Below are 24593 nucleotides of genomic sequence, written 5' to 3'. Positions count from 1 at the left end.
TCATATCCATGTAAGGTGGACATTAGCAACCCGTATCCATCCATCCATTTTCTGTCCACCCTTTGTCCCTAATGGGGTCGGGAGGGTCGCCGGTGCCTCTCCAGCTATGTTCCGGGCGAGAGGCGGGGTTCACCCTGGACAGGTCACCAGTCTGTCGCAGGGCAACACAGAGACATACAACCATGCACACACACACACTCACACCTAGGGAGAATTTAGAGAGACCAACAGTGCTACCAACTGCGCCACTGTGCAGCCTCTAGCAACCCGTAATTAAGTAAAAATAAGATGGAAAGTTTTTACTGCTTTGTGTGTCTGTGCCAACTGGCCAAGCAGGGCAAAAAATGGACCCAACCGTCATAGGAAGCATCGCCACCCTGTGGTATAACTCGGTAAAACACCTCAGTACAATAAACTGTCACCGCCTTTTAATATTTTAATTTACTGATAGATTATCAATAAAACAAAAGAATGCGATCATATCTTAGCGTGTCACATCTCATTTTTATCAATTTAAGTATTTCTGGATTTGTGTTAATGTGTATTAAAGACATAATTTTAACATTTAAAATACTAAAAATGTCTGATTGATCAAAACTTTCTGTGCCGTTAAAGGCCTGGGCTCTATTGTCTTACAGCTTTGCTTCCTAATAAGGAGTTGACTTCCTGTTCTCAGGGGAGGGCGTGTCATCAAGGTGACGGGCAGGAACCTGGACGTGGTGCAGGACCCGGTGATATCTGTGTGGGTGGAGCCTCTGGAGGTGCAGAGAGTGAAACGGAGAAGGCGATTGGCTCTCCTGACCGCCAGGCAGCAGTTGGTCTTTAACGGCACCATGACGACAGTGAGATGAACCAACCAATCAGGGAGGTGCACCCTACCTACCTGTTTTCACCTGTCTGCTCTCCTGTCCGTGTCTCAGGCGTCTGAGCGCTGCTCTGTCCTGTCACCTTCTGAGATCACGTGTCTGACCCCCTCGGTGCCCCCAGAGGTCAGAGTGAAAGGGGTGTGGTTTCAGCTGGACAACGTCCGGGTCCACTACGACAGCATCGAGGTGCCGTCACCTGCCTGCTCCTCACCGCCGCGTCAGACCCTGTTCAGTCTGACGATGTCTTTGTCTGTCTCTGTCCATCAGGGTAAGAGCTTCACCTATTACCAGAACCCCCAGTTCTTTCCTCTGAACCGAGACGCTCCGGACGCTCCGTACCGCTTCAAACCCGGCGGAGTGATCGCTGTAGAGGTACGGTGACTCTGATTGGCTGCTCCAGTGGACGCAACATGTGGTCTGATGTCATGGCGTCCCTCAGGGTCTGGACCTGACCAGAGCCATGTCCAAGGATGAAGTCAGGGCTCGGCTTGGAGATCAAGACTGTGAGGTGAAGACTCTGGACCGAACCCACCTGTACTGCGAACCCCCCGAGAACCAGCCTCTGAGCGTGGACGGCAGCAGCGAGCTGCCCATGCTGAAGGTAACACCCCGGGCTGTGCTGGTCTCCTCTGTCCAGACTGGATCAGTCCAGCAGGATCGTCCATGTTGTTAGTCTACCTGTCTGTCTCTCAGGTGTTCATGGGGAAACTGGAGGCGGACCTGGGTCTGGTCCAGTACGACAGTGACTTGTTGCTATCTCCCATCCCGCTGGCGGCGCAGATCAGTCTGGGTGCAGGAGCTGCTGTCATCATCCTGTCGGTGCTGATCGTCATACTCATGTACAGGTACAACCCGTTGCTGCTGTGTCCCTGGTTTCTCCAGAGCCGGTTGATTGGATCCGCTGACCGGCGTTCTGCTTTGTTCTCTACAGGAGGAAGAGTAAACAGGCTCTCCGAGATTATAAGAAGGTTCTGCTGCAGTTGGAAACTCTGGAGATCAACGTGGGAGATCAGTGCCGTAAGGAGTTCACGGGTGAGCAGTGGTGGGCACCGCTAACTCAAAAGTTAAAAGACTATTGCTAAAGCGCTATTCATAATCATCAGCTCAGCTAAAGTGCAATAGCAACGTGCTATTTAATGGAAGCTAATGCTAAAGCACAAACGTGTACATTGTTAACTCAAAGGTCTGTTATGCCAACTTGAAAGGTCTAACAATAAGCATTAGCCAACATGGTATTTAGCAACAGTTAATGCTAAAGAGCTTAATTGAACCATGTTAATGTGGGTTACCGCTAACTAAAAAGGCAGCTGCGCTAACTCTAAAGCACTAATCATAAACATTAGTCCCACTAAACCGTGATACCAACATGGTATTTTGCATAAGCTAACTCAGTTAATTGCGCTTGATTTCTAACACTAACCATATTAATATTAATAATGCTAGAACTCTCTGCGAATATTTAGCTAAAGTTAAAGTGCTAAATTCACTAGCCTTAAAACACTTATAAACATTAGTTCTGCCTACATGTATGGGTTGTGTTTCAGGAAGCAACTCTTTCTAAACTTTCACTCAGTTTCAGTTTTAATGTTGAGTTTTGCTAACTGATGCTGATTTAGCCTAACTGAGCACATCAGTCAGAAAGAAAGCAGGACATCAGGAGACTTTAAACTGTTTAATGTGCAGCGATGCATTGTGGGTACAGAATAAACATCATTTACTACACTACCTTATGAAGGGACTAAGCGTGGGCTAAACGTTTTCAAAGTTAGCAAAGATGCTAAACTGCTAAGGTAAGAGTTAGCGCTGCTGTTAGATTAGCAGAACCCAGATCCTCTATGGCCTACCAGGTTCTGATCTGCTGACATCCTGAGCATCCCACTGATTGATCTGTTCTTCTTCCTGTCCTACAGACCTGATGACAGAAATGATGGACCTCAGCAGCGACGTGGGAGGACCGGGTCTTCCTCTGCTCGACTACAAGACGTACGCAGAGAGGATCTTCTTCCCCGGCCAGCAGACGGCGCTGCTGAGCCGACAGTTGGACCTGCCGGAGTCCAGGAGGCCGACGGTGGAGCAGGGCCTCCAGCAGCTCAACAACCTGCTCAACAACAGACTCTTCCTCACCAGGGTGGGTCCTGCTCAGGTGAGGTGGGTCCACTTGAGTGGGCTGCTGGTGCTGACGCTGTGGTTCTGATCGGCAGTTCATCCACACCCTGGAGGCCCAGCAGGGCTTCTCCCAGCGGGACCGCGGCTACATGGCCAGTCTGCTCACCATCGCGCTGCACGACAAGCTGGAGTACTTCACCGAGGTCATGAAGACGCTGCTGCAGGACCTGGTGCAGCAGTACGTCGCCAAGAACCCCAAACTCATGCTGCGCCGGTATGGGAAACAAACCTACCTCAGATGCTGCTGAACCGGAACCAGAACACCCGGACCGCTGAGGGTTCAACCAGAACCTGGACTGACCTCTGGCTCCTTTGTCTTTCAGGACGGAGACGGTTGTTGAGAAGATGTTGACCAACTGGATGTCCATCTGCCTCTATTCTTTCCTGAAGGTAGCGGTTTCTGTCCATACCCGTCTTTCCTCAGCTGCCCCTCCCCCTGTCTCACCTTCACTTGTCTGTCTGACAGGAAGTGGCCGGGGAGCCGCTCTACATGCTCTACCGGGCCATAAAGTACCAGGTGGACAAGGGCCCGGTGGACGCGGTGACGGGGAAGGCCAAGAGGACGCTCAACGACAGCCATCTGCTGAGAGAGGACATCGATTACTCTGCCATGGTAACCATAGCAACAGGACTACCTCCCACGCTCGAACCTGGTTCGGTCTCACCTGTCTGTCTCACCTGTTCCTCAGACTCTGAACGTCCTGGTGAAGAACGGAGTCGAGGTTCAGCCGTGTCCCATTAAAGTTCTCGACACCGACACCATCACCCAGGTAGGGACACGTTGGACAGACCTCTGGTCACCTGTCGCTCTGCTGCTCACCTGTCTGTGTGCTTCTGTGTCCAGGTGAAAGATAAGATCCTGGATCAGGTCTACAGAGGAGCTCCGTTCTCTCAGAGACCAGCAGCTGACAGTCTGGACCTGGGTACGCACTAGTCCTCCTCACCTGTCTCACCTCTCCTCGGTCTGACAGGCAGCCGGTTCTCACCTGTGTACGTTTGTCTGCAGAGTGGCGTTCAGGTCAGGCAGGTCACCTGACTCTGTCAGACGATGATGTCACAGCGGTGGTTCAAGGTCGCTGGAAAAGGCTCAACACCCTGCAGCATTACAAGGTGCGAACCGACCAATCACAGCGAGTCTCCACCTTCCTGTCTCACTGCTGCTCATTTTTTACGCCATATTCTCCGTTCCTCAGGTTCCAGATGGCGCCACAGTCGCCCTGATCCCTCGATTTCTCAGTTCAGGGGTCAACCAGGTGTTTCAGACCGGAGAAAGTAAGAACCAACACACCTCAGAATCACACAGGAAATCTGTTGGCAACCCGAAGTGTTGTCAACAGAAGACAAGCATTGACCACAACCCAGACCGTTGACAGCAAAACGGCCCGTAGAACAGGCAGGAGGAAACAGGTGGAACCAGTTAACAGAACTTCCTGGAACGTCTTCAGAAACATTGAGGACCAAATCGGTCCATTGCGACATACGAGATTTTCTTGTCCGGATGACTGACGGTGTCTGTTGTTGCCATAGAAACACCAATGCTGGAAGGTGAGGAAGAGGAGGGTCTGCGTCTGTGGCACCTGGTGAAGAGCAGTGAAGATTCAGAGATACCAAAACATCGGAAGAGCAGCATGAGGGAACGGGAGAGAGCCAAGGCCATTCCTGAGATTTACCTGACCAGACTGCTGTCCATGAAGGTAGCACAGACACACACACACACACACTCACACAGAGGGTAGTGGCTGATGGACGGTGTCCGTGTCTCTGCAGGGGACGCTGCAGAAGTTCGTGGATGATGTCTTTGTGGCCATCCTCAGCACCAAGCGTCCTCCTCCCATTGCTGTCCGGTTTTTCTTCGACTTCCTGGACGACATGGCGGAGAAACACGGGATCGACGACCCCGAGACCGTCCACATCTGGAAGACAAACAGGTGAGACCTGCTGGACTCCGCCCCCTCCTCCTGTCTCTGTGAGGTGTCTCTCTGACCCGTCCGTCTCCAGTCTCCCTCTGAGGTTCTGGGTCAACATCCTGAAGAACCCGCAGTTCGTCCTGGACGTCCAGGTGACGGACAGCATCGACGCCGTCCTCTCCGTCATCGCCCAGACCTTCATCGACTCCTGCACCACCTCCGAACACAAAGTGGGACGGGTAGGACCGTCTGTCCTGCCGCTGTCCGTCTGCTCTGTCCCCTCTATGTGACATCACACTCTTTCTGTCCAATCAGGACTCTCCGGTCAACAAGCTGCTTTATGCCAGAGAGATCCCGCGCTACAAACAGCTGGTGGAGCGGTGAGACAGCTACTGCCACTGGTTCCGATCCAGTCTGGTTCTGGTCCACCATGGTTCTGGTTCTGGTTCCGGTCCAGTCTGGTTCTCGTTCTGGTTCTGGCCCAGTCTGGTTCTGGTCCAGCCTGGTTCTGGTTCTGGCCCAGCCTGGTTCCGGTCCAGCCTGGTTCTGGTTCCGGTCCAGCCTGGTTCTGGTACTGGTCCAGCATGGTTCTGGGTCCGGTCCAGCCTGGTTCTGCTCAGTTCCTGTCTCTCTCTTCAGGTACTACAGTGACATCCACAGCGCCGCATCAGGATGCTACCAGGAGATGAACTCCACTCTGACGGAGCTGTCCGGGGTAAACAGAACCAGAACCAGAACCACCTGTCTCTCCTCCTGTCTCACTCCTCCTGTCTCCCTGCAGAGCTTCGCCTCAGAGATGAACGGTCTCGTTGCTCTTCATGAACTCTACAAATACATCAACAAATATTACGACCAGGTAACTCCGCCCCCTCACGTCCTGTGACCTCTGACCTGCACAGGTACAAACCTGTCTGCCTGTCCCCCGTCCTCCCTGTCTCCAGGTCATCATGTCCCTGGAGGAGGACACGTCGGGTCAGAAGATGCAGCTGGCGTATCGGCTGCAGCAGGTCGCCGCCCTGGTGGAGAACAAAGTCACTGACCTCTGACCTGCGAGTCCTGAGGAAGAGGAGAGACAGCGAAGCTGATTGGACGGCTGCTGCCTGTCTGTCTGCGTGGGGGACGCAAAGTCTTTCATAATCGGTCTTCCGGTTCCCTCACACGGAGGCGGCCGCCATCTTACGACAATCCAACCAATCAGGGAACACCGTTGCCACCGGCTGCCTTGCACTACAATTCCCAGAGTTCTTTGCTGTCTGAGTCTAAAAGCACAACTTCAATAGTTTCTTCTGTGTTTGTATTGGTTCTGACATAAAACCTGCTATTTTCTATGTTTTTCTACTGAAACCAGCGGATCGGACTCTGAACGGCCAGAACCAGAAGTTCTGGTGCTGCTGGGCGTTTCTGAACGCAATAATCTGCATCAGGGAGTGTTTTCATCTGACCCGGTTCTGCTGAGGTTCTGGATTTGGACCTCAGGTCGAACTGCGGCGGTGAGAAGGGAAACCTGCCTGGATGTTGGCGCGCTGCGCCGCTTCTCAGTGCAAATCCACCTGGCTGCAGCAAACAGGAAGGGCGGGACGGACCACTGTCAGTCTCAGACCTTATTTGGAAATGGGACCATTGCACTCCGGAAGTGAAGGGGGCGCGGTCTCCCGTTTTTATTTTCTTTTGAAATCTGTGATATACAGTATCTTCACCTTTAGGAAGGATTTTCACTCTCAGTATATATTTGAACTTCTCTCTTTTATTTACTTCAGTGCAGCTCACAGTTTTTAACAGATTCTGTAGCTTTCTGTGAACTTCTAAATCTGCTCCTTAGTTGCATCTTTTTGGGTCTACTACTGCCTCTAATGGCGTGGGGTGGTAACACAACTACTATAATTACATTATTAAATGAGTCTTTATTATTTACTGTTAATTCCGGCATTATTGGCACCATCAAAGATAAATTCTCTAATAAAACACCATACTTTTTTATTTTCTTAACGATGTAGAGCTAATTAAATGACATAAACAAGATCTTTATACATTATGAATATTTATATATCTCCATCATTTATAGGAGGAATAAAAGAAATAAGGAGACATGAAAAGCAACATAATGAACTATAATAAAAACCATTTATAATGTATGCATAAGAAACCTAATTGAGGAAAATTCAATAAGAAACAAATTAATTAGATTCACAGAAGAATAACAAATCTGGTTGTTACGACCAGGGTTGTAAAACAGATACAAGCTAAAATTCACATTTTTGCTTTTACTGTGCCATTCATATAATTCTGAGAGATTTTGCTGTGTTGGTAGAGTCTTATACATAGTTAAAAAAAAAAAAAAAAAGAAACTAATCAATCATGGTGGAAATTTCCCTTCGACTCCAAAACAATAAAATAAAACGCATTCATAGAATCACAATATCAACAATTTGTGCATCGAGTAAAACACTTAGCATGTTATAGCTAAATGTTATCATGTTTAGATAAGAATAATTATTGCACTGTCAATAAATGACTTGTAATCAATGTTCTCAGGTACCAGAGGGAAACAGTAACGCCTTCATGAGCTCAGAGGGTCAAACTGATGAATAAAGAGGATGGAGGCTCTCTACTAAAATATTCCTGCCGTCTTCCATGTTCTTTCATCAAACAGGATTATATAGGAAATAGCGCCCCCTTCACTTCCGGAGTGTAATGGTTCCATTTAAAATAAAGTCTGAGACTGACAGCGGTCCGTCCTGCCCTTCCTGTTTGCTGCAGCGAGGTTCTTCTCAAACAACGACGCTGCGTATTAATCGATGAGAACAATCTGAGTTCCTAACTTATTGTGTTGTATAGACTATTTATAATTATTTATCCCCGCTGTGCCTTCGCTCTGCAGCTAGGGGGCAACCTAACGCGTCCCAGTGCATGATGGGAAGATAAAATGAACTGTTCCTTCAGCAGGAAGTGAACCCAGCTGCAGCATCTAACTGGTTTAACTGGTCCGTCTGACTGAGACCAGAACTATCAGAATCTATATGGATCTTGGAGGACCATCAGAACCATCAGAACCTCCAGAACCTTCCTGGACTGATGGACGGGCTGGACCAAGCAGACAGACTGATGCTGGTCCAGCCGTAGAACCGGACCAGAACCGGGTCCAGCTGATACTTTTTCTTCTGCTGCTGATATTTCTTCTCCATGTTTTGCTGTTTGTGTTTTTTGGGCCTGTGTTTGACCCGTAGTTGTAGTTCTTTACTCACAGTAGCTTCTGCATGATGATGATGATGATTATGATGATGGTGCTTTCTTCTTTTTTCATATCTTTCGATGTTTACTTTTTGAAACAAGGGGCGGGGCTTCCACTGGTGACCTAATAAGTGTACAGACCGAAGCTGAGCTCTGATTGGTGGAGCTGTTTTCTACTGAATACAGTCATTTCAGGTGGGGAAGGACGGGGGGGGGGGGGGGGGGGTAGCTGTGTGTAAATGTGCCTGTAAATATCTGTGAGGAAGACCACGATAAAGATGAGTCTATCTCAGATTTAAAATGTGCTTTTATTGTGAAGGGCCACAGGTCAAACAGTTTGTATCATAAAAATAAAGTTCTAATTTTAATTATTGTTTCTTTGTTTTTATTTGTTCCGCTGCCAGGGCCGGTTCTTTGCTCACGCCGCTGGGGGCCCCTGGCCCAGTCCACTAAATATTTTCTACATACTTAACTTAATTAGTAAGCTAAATAACCTAAGCATCTAGTTTACAATCTAAATATTTACCTTTGAATTAAATATTTAGTTTGAAGATATATATTTAGCTTGCTAACTATATGTTTAAGTTGGAGCTAAATATTTATATTACATATTTAGCATGCTAACTAAATATTTAGGGTGTATATTACTATGTATTTAGTTTGAAATTGACATTTATAAATGAATGAATAACATGATGAAAATATAAGTTGGACCCCCATTTTTTCCTCTTTTTACAGGTTAATTAACCCAAATTAATATTTGACTGTGTAACTTTACGAAAGGAGCTCTAACTCTCAGAACCGGAGCAGAACGGTTTTAGGTTCTCTTTGGTTTGGATTTATCTCTTCAGTACCAATAAAGACCAGCTACGTTTTCATGAAAGTGACAGAAGCTCCATCTGCTTGGCTGGGTTGGGAAATGTCTGGATGAAGAATCATCTGATCGGGTTCATGGTTCTGGATGGGATAAAACGTTTTATATGGATCATATTTCACTAACAGGAAGGAGACATCAATGGAAACTGTATGGAGATTTCTAGAGAGTCTTTCGCCTTCCTGTTTTCTCTGATCTCACTTCCTGTCAGGACAGACTGACCCTCGGCCCCACATCCTCCACATCCGCCCCTGCTGGGTTCAGCCTGACAGGTCAGTGCGCATGCGCAGAGCCGGGTGTCCGGTGTCAAACCGAGCAGCTGTTGAGTTCGTTCAGGGCAGAACCGAACCAGCACGTGCTGCACAGCCTCTTTAACGGAGCGGACCCCGTCCCAAAGCCGAAACAGAACCGGGATCCAGCCGGTACAGACACCCGGAGTCCGATCCGGAACCAGCAGGAGAGCTAACGGAGCTAACGGAGCCGAACCGTCTGCTGACCGACAGGCCGCGGTCCGGTCCCGTCCGGACCATCTCCGCGTTTCAGACCCTGCTTCTGCTGCTGCTCGGAAAGGTTCTGCCTGAGAACCGGTTCGGCTGGAAGACAGGAACCGGACATGCTGATAGGTAAAGAAGGCCTGACCCGGTTCAGGGGGTGGTACCGTGACTCTGGGTCCAGCCAGCGTCTCTACCAGACTCCTTTATTTCGGTCAGTTTGGATCAGGTGGTCCAGAGATGCTCCAGCTTCCGGTCTGGATCAGTTGACCCAGAAATACTCAAATCCTGCTGTACTGCTTTCATTTTAACCCTTAAATGTTCTGGTTCCGAGTTGCTTCTCTGAGGTCCTTCATGATCAGAACCTGACCAGGTTCTGCTGGGGTCCGGTCAGAAGCTGCCCGGAGGTCCAAATTATGTAGCAGCTTCCTGTAAGAAGTGATGCAGAAATCTTCTCTAGCAGTTTGACCCGGTAGAGTCTGATTAACTTAGCCTGACTACTGACAAACTCTGGTTATCTTAACCCTGAACTGTCTGGTTAGTTTAATCTAGGTAATCTGGGGTCAATTCTGGTTAACTTAACCTCAAAGATTCTGGTTAGTTTAATGCTGAATGTCTATATCTTAGTTTCGGTGTGGAGCAAAGCGCCGTTTCCGTGTTTCCTGGATAAACTTTGGTGAAGTTGTCTTTGTGAGGAGCCTTGGCTGTGACGCCACAGATCAGCCGCTCTAAATAGCCATGATGGAGTCACTCGGTGGTTTGATCCCCGACTGCTGGAGAGCCCATCTTATCTGATGACATGTTTGAGTCTGGCATTAAGTTCTATCCAGAACCTGAAGTCACCGGGTTCTGGTTCTGGTTCTGAGTGATGGGAACGGATTCTGACTGTTTGTTGTTTTTCTCAGCGGCTGTCGGAAGCTCCGCCCCCACAGGGAAGAAACGACGGCGAGGCAAGAAACACCGGAGAGTCCGAGCTGACGACAGCCGGTAGGAACGCAGATCACACAAACACTGAGGGGTGTGTCACAGCAGGAAGTGATGTAGCTGCAGAGGGAGGGGCTTATCAGGGGGTGGAGTCTGCAGATCAAAGTGAGTGAAGGTGGATCCGCAGTAGAAACCCGCCATGCTCTGGTTCTGAATGATTTACTTTCCTGGTGTCAGTCCGACAGAACCGGGTCGGCTCACCGGAACCACAAGCTGACAGACGCAGGTCCGCTGACCCACAGACTCATTGAGCCACAAATAGAAGCAGGAGCTGGATCCTGAGCCGGTGTGCAGCAGCACCATGTGACACGTCCAAGCGTGGCCTCAGCAGCACCGAAATAGCCTGAGCGCGCTCACTGGGGCCGACACACGAGCTGCGGCCGCCGTGACATCATCTGCAGCTGGTTTTAGTTTACACTGGTCAGTCAGAGCTCATGGACACCGTCAGGACCGGGTACTGCGTCCCCTCCACATCATCCCAGACGTTCCCATGACGGACCGGACTGAGCGCGCTCAGTGTGGCGCTCAGCAGCTTCCAGTAGAATGATCTTCTGCAGCTATCTGAGAGAACATCGCCTCTGTTTTCTCGGTTACACATTGCCAATAAATAAAGGGTTTTAAGGTAGAGCAAAGACCAGATTACGATCCTGCCTAAAGCAGATCTTGCAGAGGAGTTGTGTGTGTACCCAGTTCATTGATACCATAACGCAGTGGTCCCCAACCTTTTTAGTGCTGCGGACCGGTCGAGACTTCGCGGACCGGGGGGGGGGGGGGGGGGGGGGATGCGGGTCGAGACGACCGACACCGATGCTGTTGCTGCCGTTTCTAACTCATTCTGCTACTTGTGGCTCAATGTTGGCGCACAGGACGTAACCGACAGAATCTGGTTAAAGGATTTTCAAAATAAAAGATCCTCCAGACTCAACACATAAAATGGAAGTATTTAATTATTTCTTGCGCGGCCTGGTACCAATTGGTCCGCGTACCGGTCCGTGGCCCGGGGGTTGGGGACCACTGCTATAGAGGAGAGAGAGGTGTGGTTGAAACCTCCAGGTATCACATCATCAGACAGCTGGGCAGAGAGATGTAGGAGTCTGGGATATGGTCCCGGGGCCACAGCTTCATGGAGGTTGAATTGGACTCGTATAGAAACCTTCTGCATAAATCCAGACTCAGAGATGACTAATTGGATTAAAACTGAAAGCCGTTTTTATTGTATCATTGTTTCATTGTGAATAAACTGGATCAAAATGGGATTTTCCATCCCAAATCTTGCATTCTGAAATTGTTTTCCACCCTTAATTCCCTTTTCAGGCCTGAAGAGGGCAGTGATTTTCTGAAGACTGATGGTACTCCCCTCCAAATACCATTACAGCATGACACCCAAAAAGACCAGCTCCCCCCAGAAGGTCCTACAAACAGCACCGATGGGGAAGGTCCAGAGGCTCCAGAGTCTGGCACACTCTCCCCCGAGAGATCCATCCAGACACCCTGCCTTCAAGGTCCCCAGCAGTCCCTAACGTCCCAGATTCCAAACCAGTCAACCCAATCACCTGTTCCCCAGAGCCCCCACCACATAAACCAGTCACCCCATTCCCAGAGCCCCCATCATAGAGCCCAGTCACCACTTCCTGAAAGTCCCCACCAGACCACCCAGTCACCTGTTCCCCAGAGTCCCCATCATTCACCTGGACCCCAGAACTCCAACCAGAACACCCAGTCAAAGCGTTCCCAGTGTCCTCAACATTTACCGCATTCCCAGAGCCCCCACCAGAACACCCAGTCACCTGGCCCCCAGAGTCCCCAGCATTCAGCACAGTCACCAAGTTCCCACAGTCCAAACCAGATTACTCAACCACTTCCTCGTCAGAGCCCCCACCAGATAATCCAGGCACTGCATCCCCAGAACATAAACCAGATAGCAATATTCACTCCAGAACCTGTAGAAACTATAATACCCACTGAGATTACTCTCAACAACTCCCAGTGCCCTAGCCAATCATCTTCTGCTGCATTAGAAAGCTTTGGCCAAAGTCTCAACAAGTCACCACCAGATGTTAACATTACCCAGAATGCCTCAGCACACGGTTTTACTGAGTTCTTCCAACCACCCCCAACCTCACCTCAAGGCGTTACCTCTGAGACGTCTGCAGTATTTGCACAAAACCCTGTTAAAGTTCCTCCCACTAGTATGTTAAGCCCCACCCACTCCGACCCCTTCCTCCTGACCTCGATGACCTTTACTTCCAGTACCTCCTCCCACCCTCTGTGCTCCTCCTCTCTCCTCTGCTCTCTGGATTCTCCATTCAGCTTCCCTCCCATGACATCATCTGCCCCATCTCATCTGGCTATGCCCCCTCCACATCAGACCCCGCCTCCTGTTGAGTTAACACTGCCCCCAGCCCAGTTGCTTGGCTCTGATGATGAAGAGCAGGAAGACCCTTCAGATTATTGTAAAGGTGAGTTGATTAAACCCTCGGGTTTACTACTGACACCTGACCATCTTCTCACCTCTGCAAAAAATGGCTACATGAAGTCAACTTCAATATGCTGCAAACATTTTTGCCTCTCAAGTTGAAGAGAAGCTAGGACAGTGGCACCATGTACCTCTTTAAAGGGTTAGTTTGAATCTGTGAGAAGTTATCAGTTATACTTCCCTGACTTGTAGTAGAAAGATGTCACATCACTGACAGCTTGTTGCAATCTGTAAGCTAGCAGCCAATCAGACGTACATTGTCCGTTTTAATTTACTTCAGCCATTCAAACCAAACATGTTCTTGTCCTTTTAACTCTTCTTTACCCTGCGGGGGGAGGACTTCCTGGCAGTTCCACCTTGGACAGATCACCAATACAGCACAAAGTCCAGATTACAATCCTGCCTAGAGCAGGTCTTGCAGAGAGCCTGTATGTGTTCCTAAAACATTGATAGTACGGAGGAGAGAGAGACATGGTTGAAATTTCTGGGTATGGAAACGCTGGAGTCATATTGACCTCTAAGGCTACAGCAGCATAGCTACTAAGATAGCTTAAGATAAGCTAAGCCAGTCCCGTAGACTGACACATCTTCTAGACCAGGAGTGGGCAGCTCCAGCGCTTGAGGATCATACTAGAGCCAAATGACCAGGTCATTAGCAGGACTCTGGAAAAGTTGACTAAGGAGGTGATTCAGCCATTTGATTGAAGTGTGTTAGACCAGGGACACATGTAAAAGTTGCAGGACACTGGCCCTTGAGGACGGGAGTTGCCCACCCCTGGTCTCGCTCCTTAGGCACTCTGATTGGAGTGCACCCAAGGTAAATGCAGTTTCCTGAGCATAATTTCAAAATGTAACTCATGTGTCTATAAAGTTCCATGAGTGACAGTCTACGTCAGGGCTGAAATCAAGAAGTGAAGTCAAAGTAAATGTCTGTAGACCACAAGGACTGGATCGGTTCAAGGAACAAATTCCAGAAAAGGATGATGGATGCAAGACAAAAAACATTTCGGCAACAATGAATGCTATGAAAACCACCGTGGTCTCCATAATTTGGGAATAGAAGAAGTTTGAAACCATCAGGGCCATCCATGTATCTGTCCATCTAACCAAACCATTTAGAGGAATGGGGTGAGAAGTGACTGAGAGCATTCAGTAGGTTAGTCATTGCTAACACGCATTGTCAGTCAGCATTGATGGATAGATCGGCCTACATTTCAAACTGAAGCCTTGTTGTCACTATCAGGTATTTGTGGATTGCCCTGTACCTGGAGACAAGTCTCACTTTGTGGTCTCTGACTCTCCAGGTGGTTACTACCCAGTAAAGATCGGAGACCTGTTCAACGGCCGCTACCATGTGGTCAGGAAACTGGGCTGGGGACACTTTTCCACAGTGTGGCTCTGCTGGGACCTGCAGTCAGTAGCGGCTTATGTTTGAAAAGCATGTTTCAACAGATCGACTCGTTTCAGACTCTCAATGTATGTTTTCTTCAGGAAGAAGCGCTTTGTGGCCATGAAGGTGGTGAAGAGCGCTCCTCATTACACCGAGACGGCTCTGGATGAAATCAAACTGCTGCGATGTGTGAGTATCTGATGTCCTGATCTCTACCACCAGCGGTTACTGGTGTGCTCAGGTAACCTGTCTCTCTCCAGGTGAGGGACAGCGACCCCTCCGACTCGTACAGAGAAACCATCGTCCAGCTCATTGATGACTTCAAGATCTCTGGAATCAATGGAGTTCGTATCCTTGACCTTGAGCTGTCCTTCTGTCCCCAGGCTGTGTCCACCCGTTGTCCACCCGTCTCAGTAGTTTCCTCAGCCTCTCTCAGATGTCTGTATGGTTCTGGAGGTTCTGGGTCATCAGTTATTAAAATGGATCATTAAATCAAACTATATGGGACTTCCTCTGGTCTGTGTCAAGACCATCATCCGACAGGTACCACCTGCCACAAACATGTAGCAAAGTGTTCTTCTGGGTTTTACTTTATTGACCTTTTGCATGGGACGTTGCAAAGGGTCAATACTTCATGGTTCTGTCATAACTAGGACAAAGACAATATGGTCATACTGTTATCGGTGATATTTTTAGTACCATATGCTTTCTAAAGATACTTCCATGGTTTACTCTGTTGGTGACATCCAAACTCTGCGCACTCTGTCTGCAAACGGATCAGATTTCATTGTCTAGGGTATCTGTTGCTTACATTTCTCATGAATAATCCTTGATTTCCCACAATCCAAATGGATACTAGAACGTTTGTTGAGCGCTAAGCTCCCTTTAGCAGCTTTGTGTTCGCCTCAAGTACGCAGGATCTCCGCGTAGTGAAGCAGGCCCTAGTATGTGGAGGCCTTAACTCCGACATGGTGATTAGGACACCTTGACCACATCGTACTCCGGCTGATTGACCTGTAGCCACTCGATGGTTCTGACCCAAAATCGGTTGTGTGTCTGCAGGTGCTGCAGGGACTCGACTACCTTCACACCAAGTGTAAGATTATTCACACGGACATCAAGCCGGAGAACATCCTCCTAGTTGTTGACGACGTCTACGTCAGAAGATTGGCGGCTGAGGCCACCATCTGGCAGAGAGCCGGAGCCCCGCCCCCTTCAGGGTCATCAGGTGAGGGCCACCAGCTGATTGGTCAGGAGGTACTGGAGGTGTATTTTAGAGTTCAGAACTTCTCCCAGCCAGTCTGTCAGTGTGATTACTGGGACCAGTAACTTGGACCTGTGGGTTGTGGTTGATCTGGCTTCCTGTGGTTTCCTGTCTTTCCTTCACCTGCTTCTTCTAACTGAACCGTTTCTTCTTTCTGTTTCTGTCTTTCCTGCCTGATGGTTTCCTTCCATCTGTGTGTCTCTAGTTAGCACGGCTCCCAGGGATGAAGAGGTGAGTGCCCAGGTGTGACCTCTGCTGTGTTCTGATTGGTTATCTCACGTTGATAAATCAATACATTTTAGTGGACATAAATGTATCATGATTTCGATTCCAGTTGGGGTTTTGGTGAATGTTAGCAAAAACAGTATTTTTTAAACGTGGGCGTCGCCTCAGTGACATCAGGCAGGCAGGCAGCTGTTATAGCAGCACCTAGTGGCTGTCAGAGAAATTACATATTTAGAAACTTCACCTTAAGTCCCAGGTGTCACATGACCTGCTTAGCCCCGCCCCCACAACCACACCCACTTCCTGAGGCAGAAAGTTATCAACACAGTTTGAGATAAACTAGATCTTGCTCCTGCCTGGCCTCACCTGTGTGTGTGTGTGTGTGTGTGTGGGTGTGGGTGGGTGTGTGTGTGTGGGTGTGTGTGTGTCTGTGTAGATGGGGAAGTTGTCAAAAAACAAGAAGAAAAAGTTGAAAAGGAAGGCAAAGCGTCAACACAAGCTCCTAGAGGAAAGGCTCATGGATATACAGGTACACCTGTTGTACCTCGTACATACTGCAGTAACAGTACTTCATAGATACTACAGTGATGTAGCAGCAGCCAGTCAGATGAACATTAGTGTTTCTCTGTGTTTCCAGAGGATGGATGAGGAGGAAAGTCTACAACAGCCTGACGATGCCGAGCCGACCTGTGAGTAAAACTGGCCTGTTGGACGTTAATGGTTTACTTTACTCTGATTGCTGTGCTGAGGAGCTTTAACCCCCCCGCTGCGTCCCGACGCGCCCCCAGGGTGCAGCATCAGGCACCCGGCTACCCATGTTGTTTGTTGGATGGGCGGTACTGAAATGTCGATTTTTCCGCCTGCGGATTAATATAGTTCATTCATTCATTCATTCTAGCAAGTTGTTTAAAGGTGTTTATACCAGGAGTTGTCCAGGTTCCACTTTGGTCACATGATGCATTCAGTTGAAGTCAGTCATTGATTTAGCAGCAATCCCTCCTATTGAGCAAACAGTGAGGGCAGAAATCCCCTCTAGTCAGACTGAGTTACTCTGACATGTAGGTAACTTCTTGTTTTACACGGTTTGTCTGGGTGTGTTTATAGGTCGCTAGCTTAGCATTAGCACTAGGTGTTTGTTCACACTTTGATTCAGAGTATGAAGACGGGACTGAGTAAGTCTGTGAATGTTTTGACCCTAGCAGATTTTGAGTTGTATTCCCTGAATTGCCAGTGAATTGTTGCGTTGTCTTGTTGGTGACTCTCCTCCTTCCTGCTGCGATGCGTGGAAACATGAATGTTCTCTCGTTCTGCATAAATGTCCATTAAACTAAAACACAGCAGAAATGTTTCTTCGTTCTCAGGTTCTGTGGTCGCCAACGGCAACACTTTCTGCTCCACAGCCAATCACAAGCCAAGCCCAGAGTCCAGCAGCTCCTGGTTGGACGACAGGTTCAGTGACCCCGCCCCCGGACGCTTCTCCAGCCCCGCCTCCGGCCTATCAGGGCTCTCCAGCTCAGTGATGTCAGCGACCTCCGAGTCGGCGCTCTCCACCCAGTCGGGATGCTCCAGCGGACGAGACGGTGAGACGTTCTGTTGGACGTTAATCTGCTGCAACTAATTTGGTTCAGTTGTTACAATGCAGAATTAGAGCCAGATTAAGATTTTGTCTTTTTTATTGTGAGAATAAAGTCCTGATGTTAGCAGAAGAAAGTCAGAGAATTATAAAAACAAGTTGCTTTAATGAGAGCAAAGATTCGATTGATCAAGATTTGATGTCTAAAGTATTTCGGTTTATTGCTTTGGTCATTTTATGGAGGATTCTGTTTCTTTCTTCTGTAATATTTAGATTTATTGTGTAACTTTATTCTTATTACACTATGACTGTTCTCATGTCATTTTATTGTCGTACAACTTTTTCCTCGTAATATTTTATTCTCATAAAATTATTTCGTTTATTCTTGAAATGTGAAAAAATATCCCGGCCAGGATTTTCTTGTAACAGAGATTTTTAATCTCAAAAAGATTTTCTGGTGAAATAAACGTTAATAAATAAAACTTAAGTTTTCTGTTGTCTCTCTGTTCTTCTTTTGGAGTCTGAAGCAGAAATTATTTGATCGTATTGATCATATTGGTCATATTGGTCGTATTGATCATGTTGATCTTATTGGACGTTGGAAAGTGAACATGTTTGGTTTTCTAGCTGCTTGGTTGGTCGGTGTCGGTATCAGACGGTGTAATGACGCTGACTCACCAGCAGGTGGTCAGCGATCTGATTGGCTGAGTTTGTGACCAATCCCAGCGAAGTTGTTCTCTTGTCGGCAGGATTCAGTTCGTCAGACTTCGTCCTGAACCCTCTGGACCCGCAGAACGCCGACCGGCTCCGAGTGAAGATCGCCGACCTGGGGAACGCCTGCTGGGTGGTGAGACATCTTCATCCTCTCCTCCTCCTTCTGTGCAGCTCTGACCAATCAGACGGCTCCCTCTCTCCTTCACTGTGTCTGAGCAGCACAAACACTTCACCGAGGACATCCAGACCAGGCAGTACCGGGCCCTAGAGGTTCTGATCGGAGCGGAGTACGGGCCTCCAGCGGACATCTGGAGCACCGCCTGCATGGTGCGTGCACACACACACACACACACACACACACACACACACACACACACACACACACACACACAGTCAATAACTTTCAGAAACTTTCTGTTGGATTTCTGGAAACTCCTCAGAATATTTGAGGTTGCACACAAACGGCTCCCCCTGCTGGTAAACTAGAGGAATGATCAGTTTCAAGCATTTCAAAGGTTCTGGTGTTTTAGTGGCAGCTCTCTGCTGCCACCACCTGGTGACCCCAAGCGTCTCTAGGGTGACCCCAAGTGTCTCTGAAATACTGATGTAATATTATTACTAGACAACTTGATAGGCTGGAAGATAATAAAAATAATGCAATTATTATTATTGTTATTTTTATTAAGACTCTCTGTGGCTTTTATGAGTTGATTTGACAGTAAAAATGTTTTTATGATAAATATTAAAAAATTAATATTTATCAAATATAAGTGGTTTTTATGTCAGTTATTAATTAACATAAAAACAAATTAAATACAGTAACGATGTTCAGCCCCTCCAGGACGTTGTCATGTTTTGCCACAACCATAACCTGGTTGCTGGAAATAACCTTCCCAAAAAGGCACAAAACATAAAACCAGGTCCAGAACCGGGTCCAGAACCGGGTCTGACCTGTTTTCCTCCTCCAGGCGTTCGAGCTCGCCACCGGGGATTACCTGTTCGAGCCGCATTCAGGAGAAGATTACACCAGAGACGAAGGTAGAGCAGCAGTACCGAGGCGGGTTCTGGTCGGGTTCTGGTTCTGTACTTCCTCAGTGTCTTTAGTTGTGTAACCTCTCTGCAGATCACATCGCCCACATCATGGAGCTGCTGGGTCCGCTGCCGCTGCCCTTCGCGTTGTCTGGCAGGTATTCCAGGGAATACTTCACCAGGAGAGGTGAGACAGGTCCACTGGGCTCTCTGATTGGCTCTCTGATTGGCTCTCTGATTGGCTGTTTCTCTCGACGTACCTGTCCAGGTGAGCTGCGGCACATCTCCAACCTGAAGCCGTGGGGTCTGTTTGAGGTTCTGCTGGAGAAGTACGAGTGGCCGCTGGACCAGGCGGCGCAGTTCAGTGACTTCCTGCTCACCATGCTGGAGATGGAGCCGGAGCGCCGCGCCACGGCGGCGCAGTGCCTGCAGCACGCCTGGCTGCACACATAACACACACCTGCACACACACCTGTCTCACTGTGACTCGCTGACCCGTGTGGTTGGAGACGCCTCTGCTGATTGGCCGACTGGTCGGTGGGCGGGGCCGATGAACGGTTTAGCCCCGCCTCCCCTCTGAAGCTGACCGCCAGTCACACCTGAGGAAGCCTCACCTGTCTGAACTGAGCTGAGGTCCAGCTGGTCGATGCTCAGAGATGACCTTTGACCTGGGCAGGTGAAACCATTCAGATGTTTAGTCCCAGATTAACAGCTGCTGATCACCTGGACAGGTGAACTGTCAGAGCTGACTCCAGAAATCACTTCAGTGCTGCTGTACCTCACTTCCTGTTAGATTTCCTGTCCACTTCCTGTTTTTCCACCTGACTTCCTGTCTTCCTTTCATACTCACTTCCTGTTCCTCACTGTTTTCCTGTCTGATTTCTGATCAGATTTTTGAGTCGATCTGATTTATGAAGCCATTCTGTTGCTTCATTGATCGATCATCGACCGATCGATTGACTATCCATCTGGCGATCACCTGATCGGCCGTCAGTCGATCAACCTGTGTGAGTTTCTGGTGCTGAACTTCCACAGATCAGCTGAAATCTGTTTTTCCTGAATTTTAATTGTTTTTATTAATCTGTCACTTCCTGCTTATTGATTATCGATCAGTAGATAACGAGCTTCCACCTGTTCTGATGACGTTAGTGCCTTGAAACAGCCCCGCCCCCTGCAGTGACATCACTGATGATGTCAGGGGCATTTTCTACCTGTTTTTGTGTGAATCTCACCTGGTCAGGTGTTCTCTGGTTTCAGAATAAAAGCCGACTCAGTTCTGGGTTTACTGGGTTTACTGGGCTGAATCGGAACCGTTTGGACCTGGTGGTGTAGAACCGCTCGGTTCTCTGGGTTCTGGAGGGAAACCTGCAGCGGATCTGTTCGTTTGGTTGTAATTTAACATGTTTCTGTGCTTTAATTAAACCTTTTCTTATCAGCATCGCTGGTTGTGAAATTATGTTTGATAATAATTGTAACTCCCTCCAAGCAGGAAACGGACACAAGGCGTTCTTCGTTGTTACTGGCGTTTAATAACTATGCCGTGAGAACTGTACAAACACAAAATACATATTTACAGAAACACATTCACTTAGAGAATATTACACACAAAATTAAAATACAAAAAATGCGTACCTCATTGGCCGCTTCAACCTGAAAGGGTTAATACAAAAACTCTGTAACGTCTTCTTGCAATCAGCTACACGAGCCTTAATGCCTCACCGAAACCTCTCCACCAACTAACAGCAAAAAACAAGCATGCTGCCTTACACAGAGTGCTGCGTGTCACTATAAAATGTGCCGGAACGAAACAACACATTAAACATTGGTTCCGCTTCGGAACCATTTGCACACTTTAATAATAAATATAAATATTTTACATCACTTAACTTATCTACACCAACTTAGAATCATGAAATTAACCCAAACTGTATAAACTGCTGCTGATGGCAGCCACGCTTCCACCAAATCACAGATGATTTCCTACTACACCTGAATACAAAGAAAAACAACAAATATCTGTAATCCAACAAGTCATGTATCACAGTACTGAGCTACTCAGCTTCGACTAAAGTAACTGTTTTGTGGATGGGTCTCTCAAGATATACTGGCTTGTTAACTCTTTTTCCTTGGTCGTCAAGTGTTGCATCACTCATCAACAATTCGAGTTTCCTAATGACTCCATCTTCACTAGGGAACACCTTAGTGACCTTGGCCAGTCTCCACTCATTTCTGGGTAGACTATTGTCCATCAGAATCACAATGTCATTGATCTTGGCATTTCTCTGTGTCTTGTACCATTTGTTTCTTTGCTGAAGATTCAGCAGGTATTCCCTTTTCCATCTGGTCCAAAATTCATTGGCCAAATATTGTACCTTATGCCATCTTTTGCAAAGATAAAGGTCTTCTTTCACAAACTCACCAGGTGGTGGTAAAACCACGGAAGACTTCATGGTAAGGATATGATTCGGTTTATGCAGCCTGTTCGCACTGTTCTTTGTTATCTCCCTTTTGGAGCTTAGGTCTTGGATTTCTTCAGAAAATACTTCCCTTTGGACTCTAGCTATGATGAAAAACTCCGCCTCTTTCCTCTCCTCAAGACTGGTGACCTTGTTGGTTCTGGAGAGTGAACCCTTGACCTCTTTGACACATCGTATGAGTCGTGCAATGGCCTTAACCAGTCTTGTCCATTTTGAGAACCTTAAGAAACGACTGAGCAGAGATTCTTCTGTCGTTAGTGTCTTATGCACAAAAGTTTTTCGTAGTTCTGGATTTTCAGCTTCCAACTCTCCCACCTTAACATTATTAGCAGGAAGTTTGTTATGCCAGAGAAAATCTGGACCAGTGAACCAATTGGAAGTAATCAGTCCTTTAACTGTCAGACCTCGTGATGAATGATCCGCGGGGTTATCTTCAGAGGTCACATATCTCCATTGATCCGGATTGGAACATTGGAGTCTGTGAACTGCACACACCTTATTATCTGGGAGATTTGGTCGATCCTTCTTGAAAGGAAGTGGCATTTCACAATAACCATCTGCTTTAATTTTGACTCCTTCTTCCATTATGGATAGGAACCGCAAATCTTCCTGAGATAAATTTGCATCTTCAACTCTTCTCTCACTGAAGTCAGACTCAAGCATCCTCAACACATCTGGTGGAGAAATGAACTCCTTAACTTGAGTCCTACAAATGTATTTCACTTCAGTTGTGAGGTTCTTAGATGTCTGAGACTGGGGTTTCACAGACTTCATGATGATCTTATGGCTGCTTCCAATCGCATCACCATAATCAACACACGGGCTAACACAACCGACTATGCTCCATCCAAGATCAGTTTTTTGAGCAAATGGTTCGTCATCTTTACCCGACACCACTTCTCTAGGTAACAAAGCCTGTGGACAGCTGTAACCTATGAGTAGTCCTACATCACACTCGATCAATGGAGCAATCTCCTCTGCAAGATGCTCTAGATGTGGCTGTGCTCTCGCAGTTTTTGGGGTCGGTATGTGACTTAGATTAGCAGGAATGAACTCTCTTGAATAGGTTACAGGTAGAGAAATCTTCTTTGATGAATAAAAACCTCTCACCTGCAGTCCAACTAATCTCTGACTTGGGATGATTGTATTTCTGGATGAAAGTGTGGAGAGTTTTAACTGCACAGGTTCTCCTTTTGTTTCCAGAACATCTGCCTTATCTTGCATGATGAATGTCGTATCGCTTTGGTTATCAAGTAGAGCATAAACGAGAATTTCATTCTCTGGGTTACTTGACGTAGATAACCACACAGGAACAACAGTAGAAGAGTACATGTTGTCCATGCCTTGCACTACTCTGTTTGATGTAGCTTCATCTGAGAGTTCAATATTATGATTGTGCTCTGCTTTTTCCTTTGATTTTGTGTTTTTAGAGACTTTTACATTCTCCGCATACTCATCATTGCTTTTCCCTTTCCTATTTGCTCTTTCACGATCTTCGTGCAGACATGTTGGATGTTTTCCTTTACATGTTTCACAAAGACTTCTTCTTTTGCAGTTCTTAGAGTGGTGTCCTGGTTGCAAACATCCAAAACACAATTTTTTTGTTTGGACAAACGTAAGAGGTTCCTGAACTGATTTTTCGTTGAATTTCCAGCATTTCTGAATGCCATGATTTTGTTTTTCACAGAAGATGCAGCCTTTATGTTCCGGACTCTCTTCAGAGTTGCTCACAAACACCTTTGCGCCAACATTTCGTGTCTTTGTTGTCTTTTTTTTCAACATCACCAGATTTCAAGGCATGAAGAGAAGTTACTGGATTGCAAGCTATTTTTGCTTCCCTTGTGATGAACTCCACAAACTGACTGAATGTAGGAAAATTATTGCAAATTTCTTCGATCTCAATCACCTTTCTGTTCCAACTAGCAACTAACCAATCAGGAAGCTTTGTGAGAAGTTTTTGATTTTCACCACAGGTGTTCAGTACTTGTAGACTTTTAATTTGGGACATTGCAGCCTGGCAACCCCTAAGAAAGTCTGAAAAATCCCTCAGTTCAACACCGTCTCTGGGTCCTATTTTGGGCCACGATGCAAGCTTATCTTTGAAAGCTTTAGCTATCACAAAGGAGCTTCCAAATCTTTCTTCCAGGATAACCCATGCTGAATCATAAGCTGCATCGGTTCCTAATAAGAAATAACTTTCAATGACCTTTCTTGCAGATCCACAAACGTATTTACGAAGGTAATGAACTCTTTCATTTACAGGGATGTTTTTCCTACCTATTAGTGTTTGAAATGACATCTTCCAGTCCTTGTATCTTAGTGGGTCTCCAGTAAAAACAGAAGGTTCAGGTACTGGGAGACGGCTCACATTAATAGACTCTGCTATTGCTTCAGCAAGAGCTGTGGCACTGGCTGCTTGGGGTGGATGTTCATAGGAACTTCTTTTAGCTCCAGAAGATCGATGTCGTTCAACTGCCTGGTTATGAAGTAACTCTGCAACTTCTTCATCTGAACTTGCTTCTTGTTCATAAACTTGCAGCCGTGCCTTTGCCACACTTAACTTCTTAACAGTCTGTAGACGTTCTATTTGTCTGCGTTTTTCTTCCAGTGCTTTCTTTCTTGCCACATTTTCTTCCTCTTGTAATGCCATCCTCCTTCTATTTTCTTCTTCAAGATTTTCAAGTTCCTGCTGTTCACTTTCTATTTCTTGCAGAACCTTTAAAGCTGCCTGTGTAGCAGCTAGCTCTGCAGCAGCCTCCTGTCTTCTAATAGCGGAAAGGCTCGACTGTTGGGACTTCATACTTGAACTGCTAGCAGAGTTTAAACTTCGAGAACCTTTACTTGTAGTATTAGAGACTGAAGATAGAAACACAGAACCAGACTCAGGCCAGACAACATCCTTTGTCTGATCATCATGGTCTTCCTTGTT

At 47.2% G+C, this 24593-nt stretch overlaps 2 protein-coding genes across 7 annotated transcripts in view; both read left to right on the top strand.

Annotated features, from left to right (window-relative positions):
• Nucleotides 1–6216, top strand: part of plxnb3 (plexin B3) — a 36381-nt gene extending 30165 nt beyond the window's left edge. For 3 of the 4 annotated variants that reach the window (XM_032566921.1, XM_032566905.1, XM_032566912.1), the window contains 20 exons: nt 677–842; nt 921–1052; nt 1134–1238; nt 1306–1467; nt 1560–1711; nt 1798–1898; nt 2777–2994; nt 3068–3246; nt 3356–3422; nt 3499–3645; nt 3722–3802; nt 3877–3955; nt 4039–4142; nt 4226–4304; nt 4560–4726; nt 4800–4960; nt 5031–5178; nt 5255–5319; nt 5579–5795; nt 5881–6216. In XM_032566921.1, the coding sequence (XP_032422812.1) occupies nt 677–842; nt 921–1052; nt 1134–1238; nt 1306–1467; nt 1560–1711; nt 1798–1898; nt 2777–2994; nt 3068–3246; nt 3356–3422; nt 3499–3645; nt 3722–3802; nt 3877–3955; nt 4039–4142; nt 4226–4304; nt 4560–4726; nt 4800–4960; nt 5031–5178; nt 5255–5319; nt 5579–5795; nt 5881–5985 (2635 nt within the window). In that variant the 3' untranslated portion in view covers nt 5986–6216. The remainder of the gene's footprint in view (nt 1–676; nt 843–920; nt 1053–1133; nt 1239–1305; nt 1468–1559; nt 1712–1797; nt 1899–2776; nt 2995–3067; nt 3247–3355; nt 3423–3498; nt 3646–3721; nt 3803–3876; nt 3956–4038; nt 4143–4225; nt 4305–4559; nt 4727–4799; nt 4961–5030; nt 5179–5254; nt 5320–5578; nt 5796–5880) is intronic. The other variant, XM_032566931.1, reaches the window with a different exon arrangement.
• Nucleotides 6217–9280: 3064 nt separating this feature from the next.
• srpk3 (SRSF protein kinase 3) lies at nt 9281–20623 on the top strand. Of its 3 annotated transcripts, XM_032567148.1 has the most exons (17): nt 9285–9664; nt 10438–10519; nt 11831–12975; nt 14297–14405; nt 14484–14571; nt 14643–14730; nt 14819–14925; nt 15445–15610; nt 15852–15877; nt 16308–16400; nt 16509–16560; nt 17233–17451; nt 18194–18291; nt 18378–18485; nt 19127–19196; nt 19282–19374; nt 19456–20623. In XM_032567148.1, the coding sequence occupies exons 1-17, from the start codon at nt 9655–9657 to the stop codon at nt 19638–19640; spliced, it is 2739 nt and encodes a 912-aa protein (XP_032423039.1). In that variant the 5' UTR covers nt 9285–9654; the 3' UTR covers nt 19641–20623. The 3 variants fall into 3 exon arrangements, with proteins under 3 accessions (XP_032423022.1, XP_032423030.1, XP_032423039.1); XM_032567131.1 differs by having other exon boundaries at nt 9281–9664; nt 19282–20623; XM_032567139.1 differs by having other exon boundaries at nt 9283–9664; nt 17272–17451; nt 19282–20623.
• Nucleotides 20624–24593: the final 3970 nt, after the last annotated feature.

This window comes from Xiphophorus hellerii, chromosome 1, assembly GCF_003331165.1.
Source record: "Xiphophorus hellerii strain 12219 chromosome 1, Xiphophorus_hellerii-4.1, whole genome shotgun sequence".
NCBI lineage: Eukaryota > Metazoa > Chordata > Actinopteri > Cyprinodontiformes > Poeciliidae > Xiphophorus > Xiphophorus hellerii.
The sequence above is the reverse complement of the archived record's forward strand: the minus strand, read 5'-3'. Positions and strand labels throughout refer to the sequence as shown.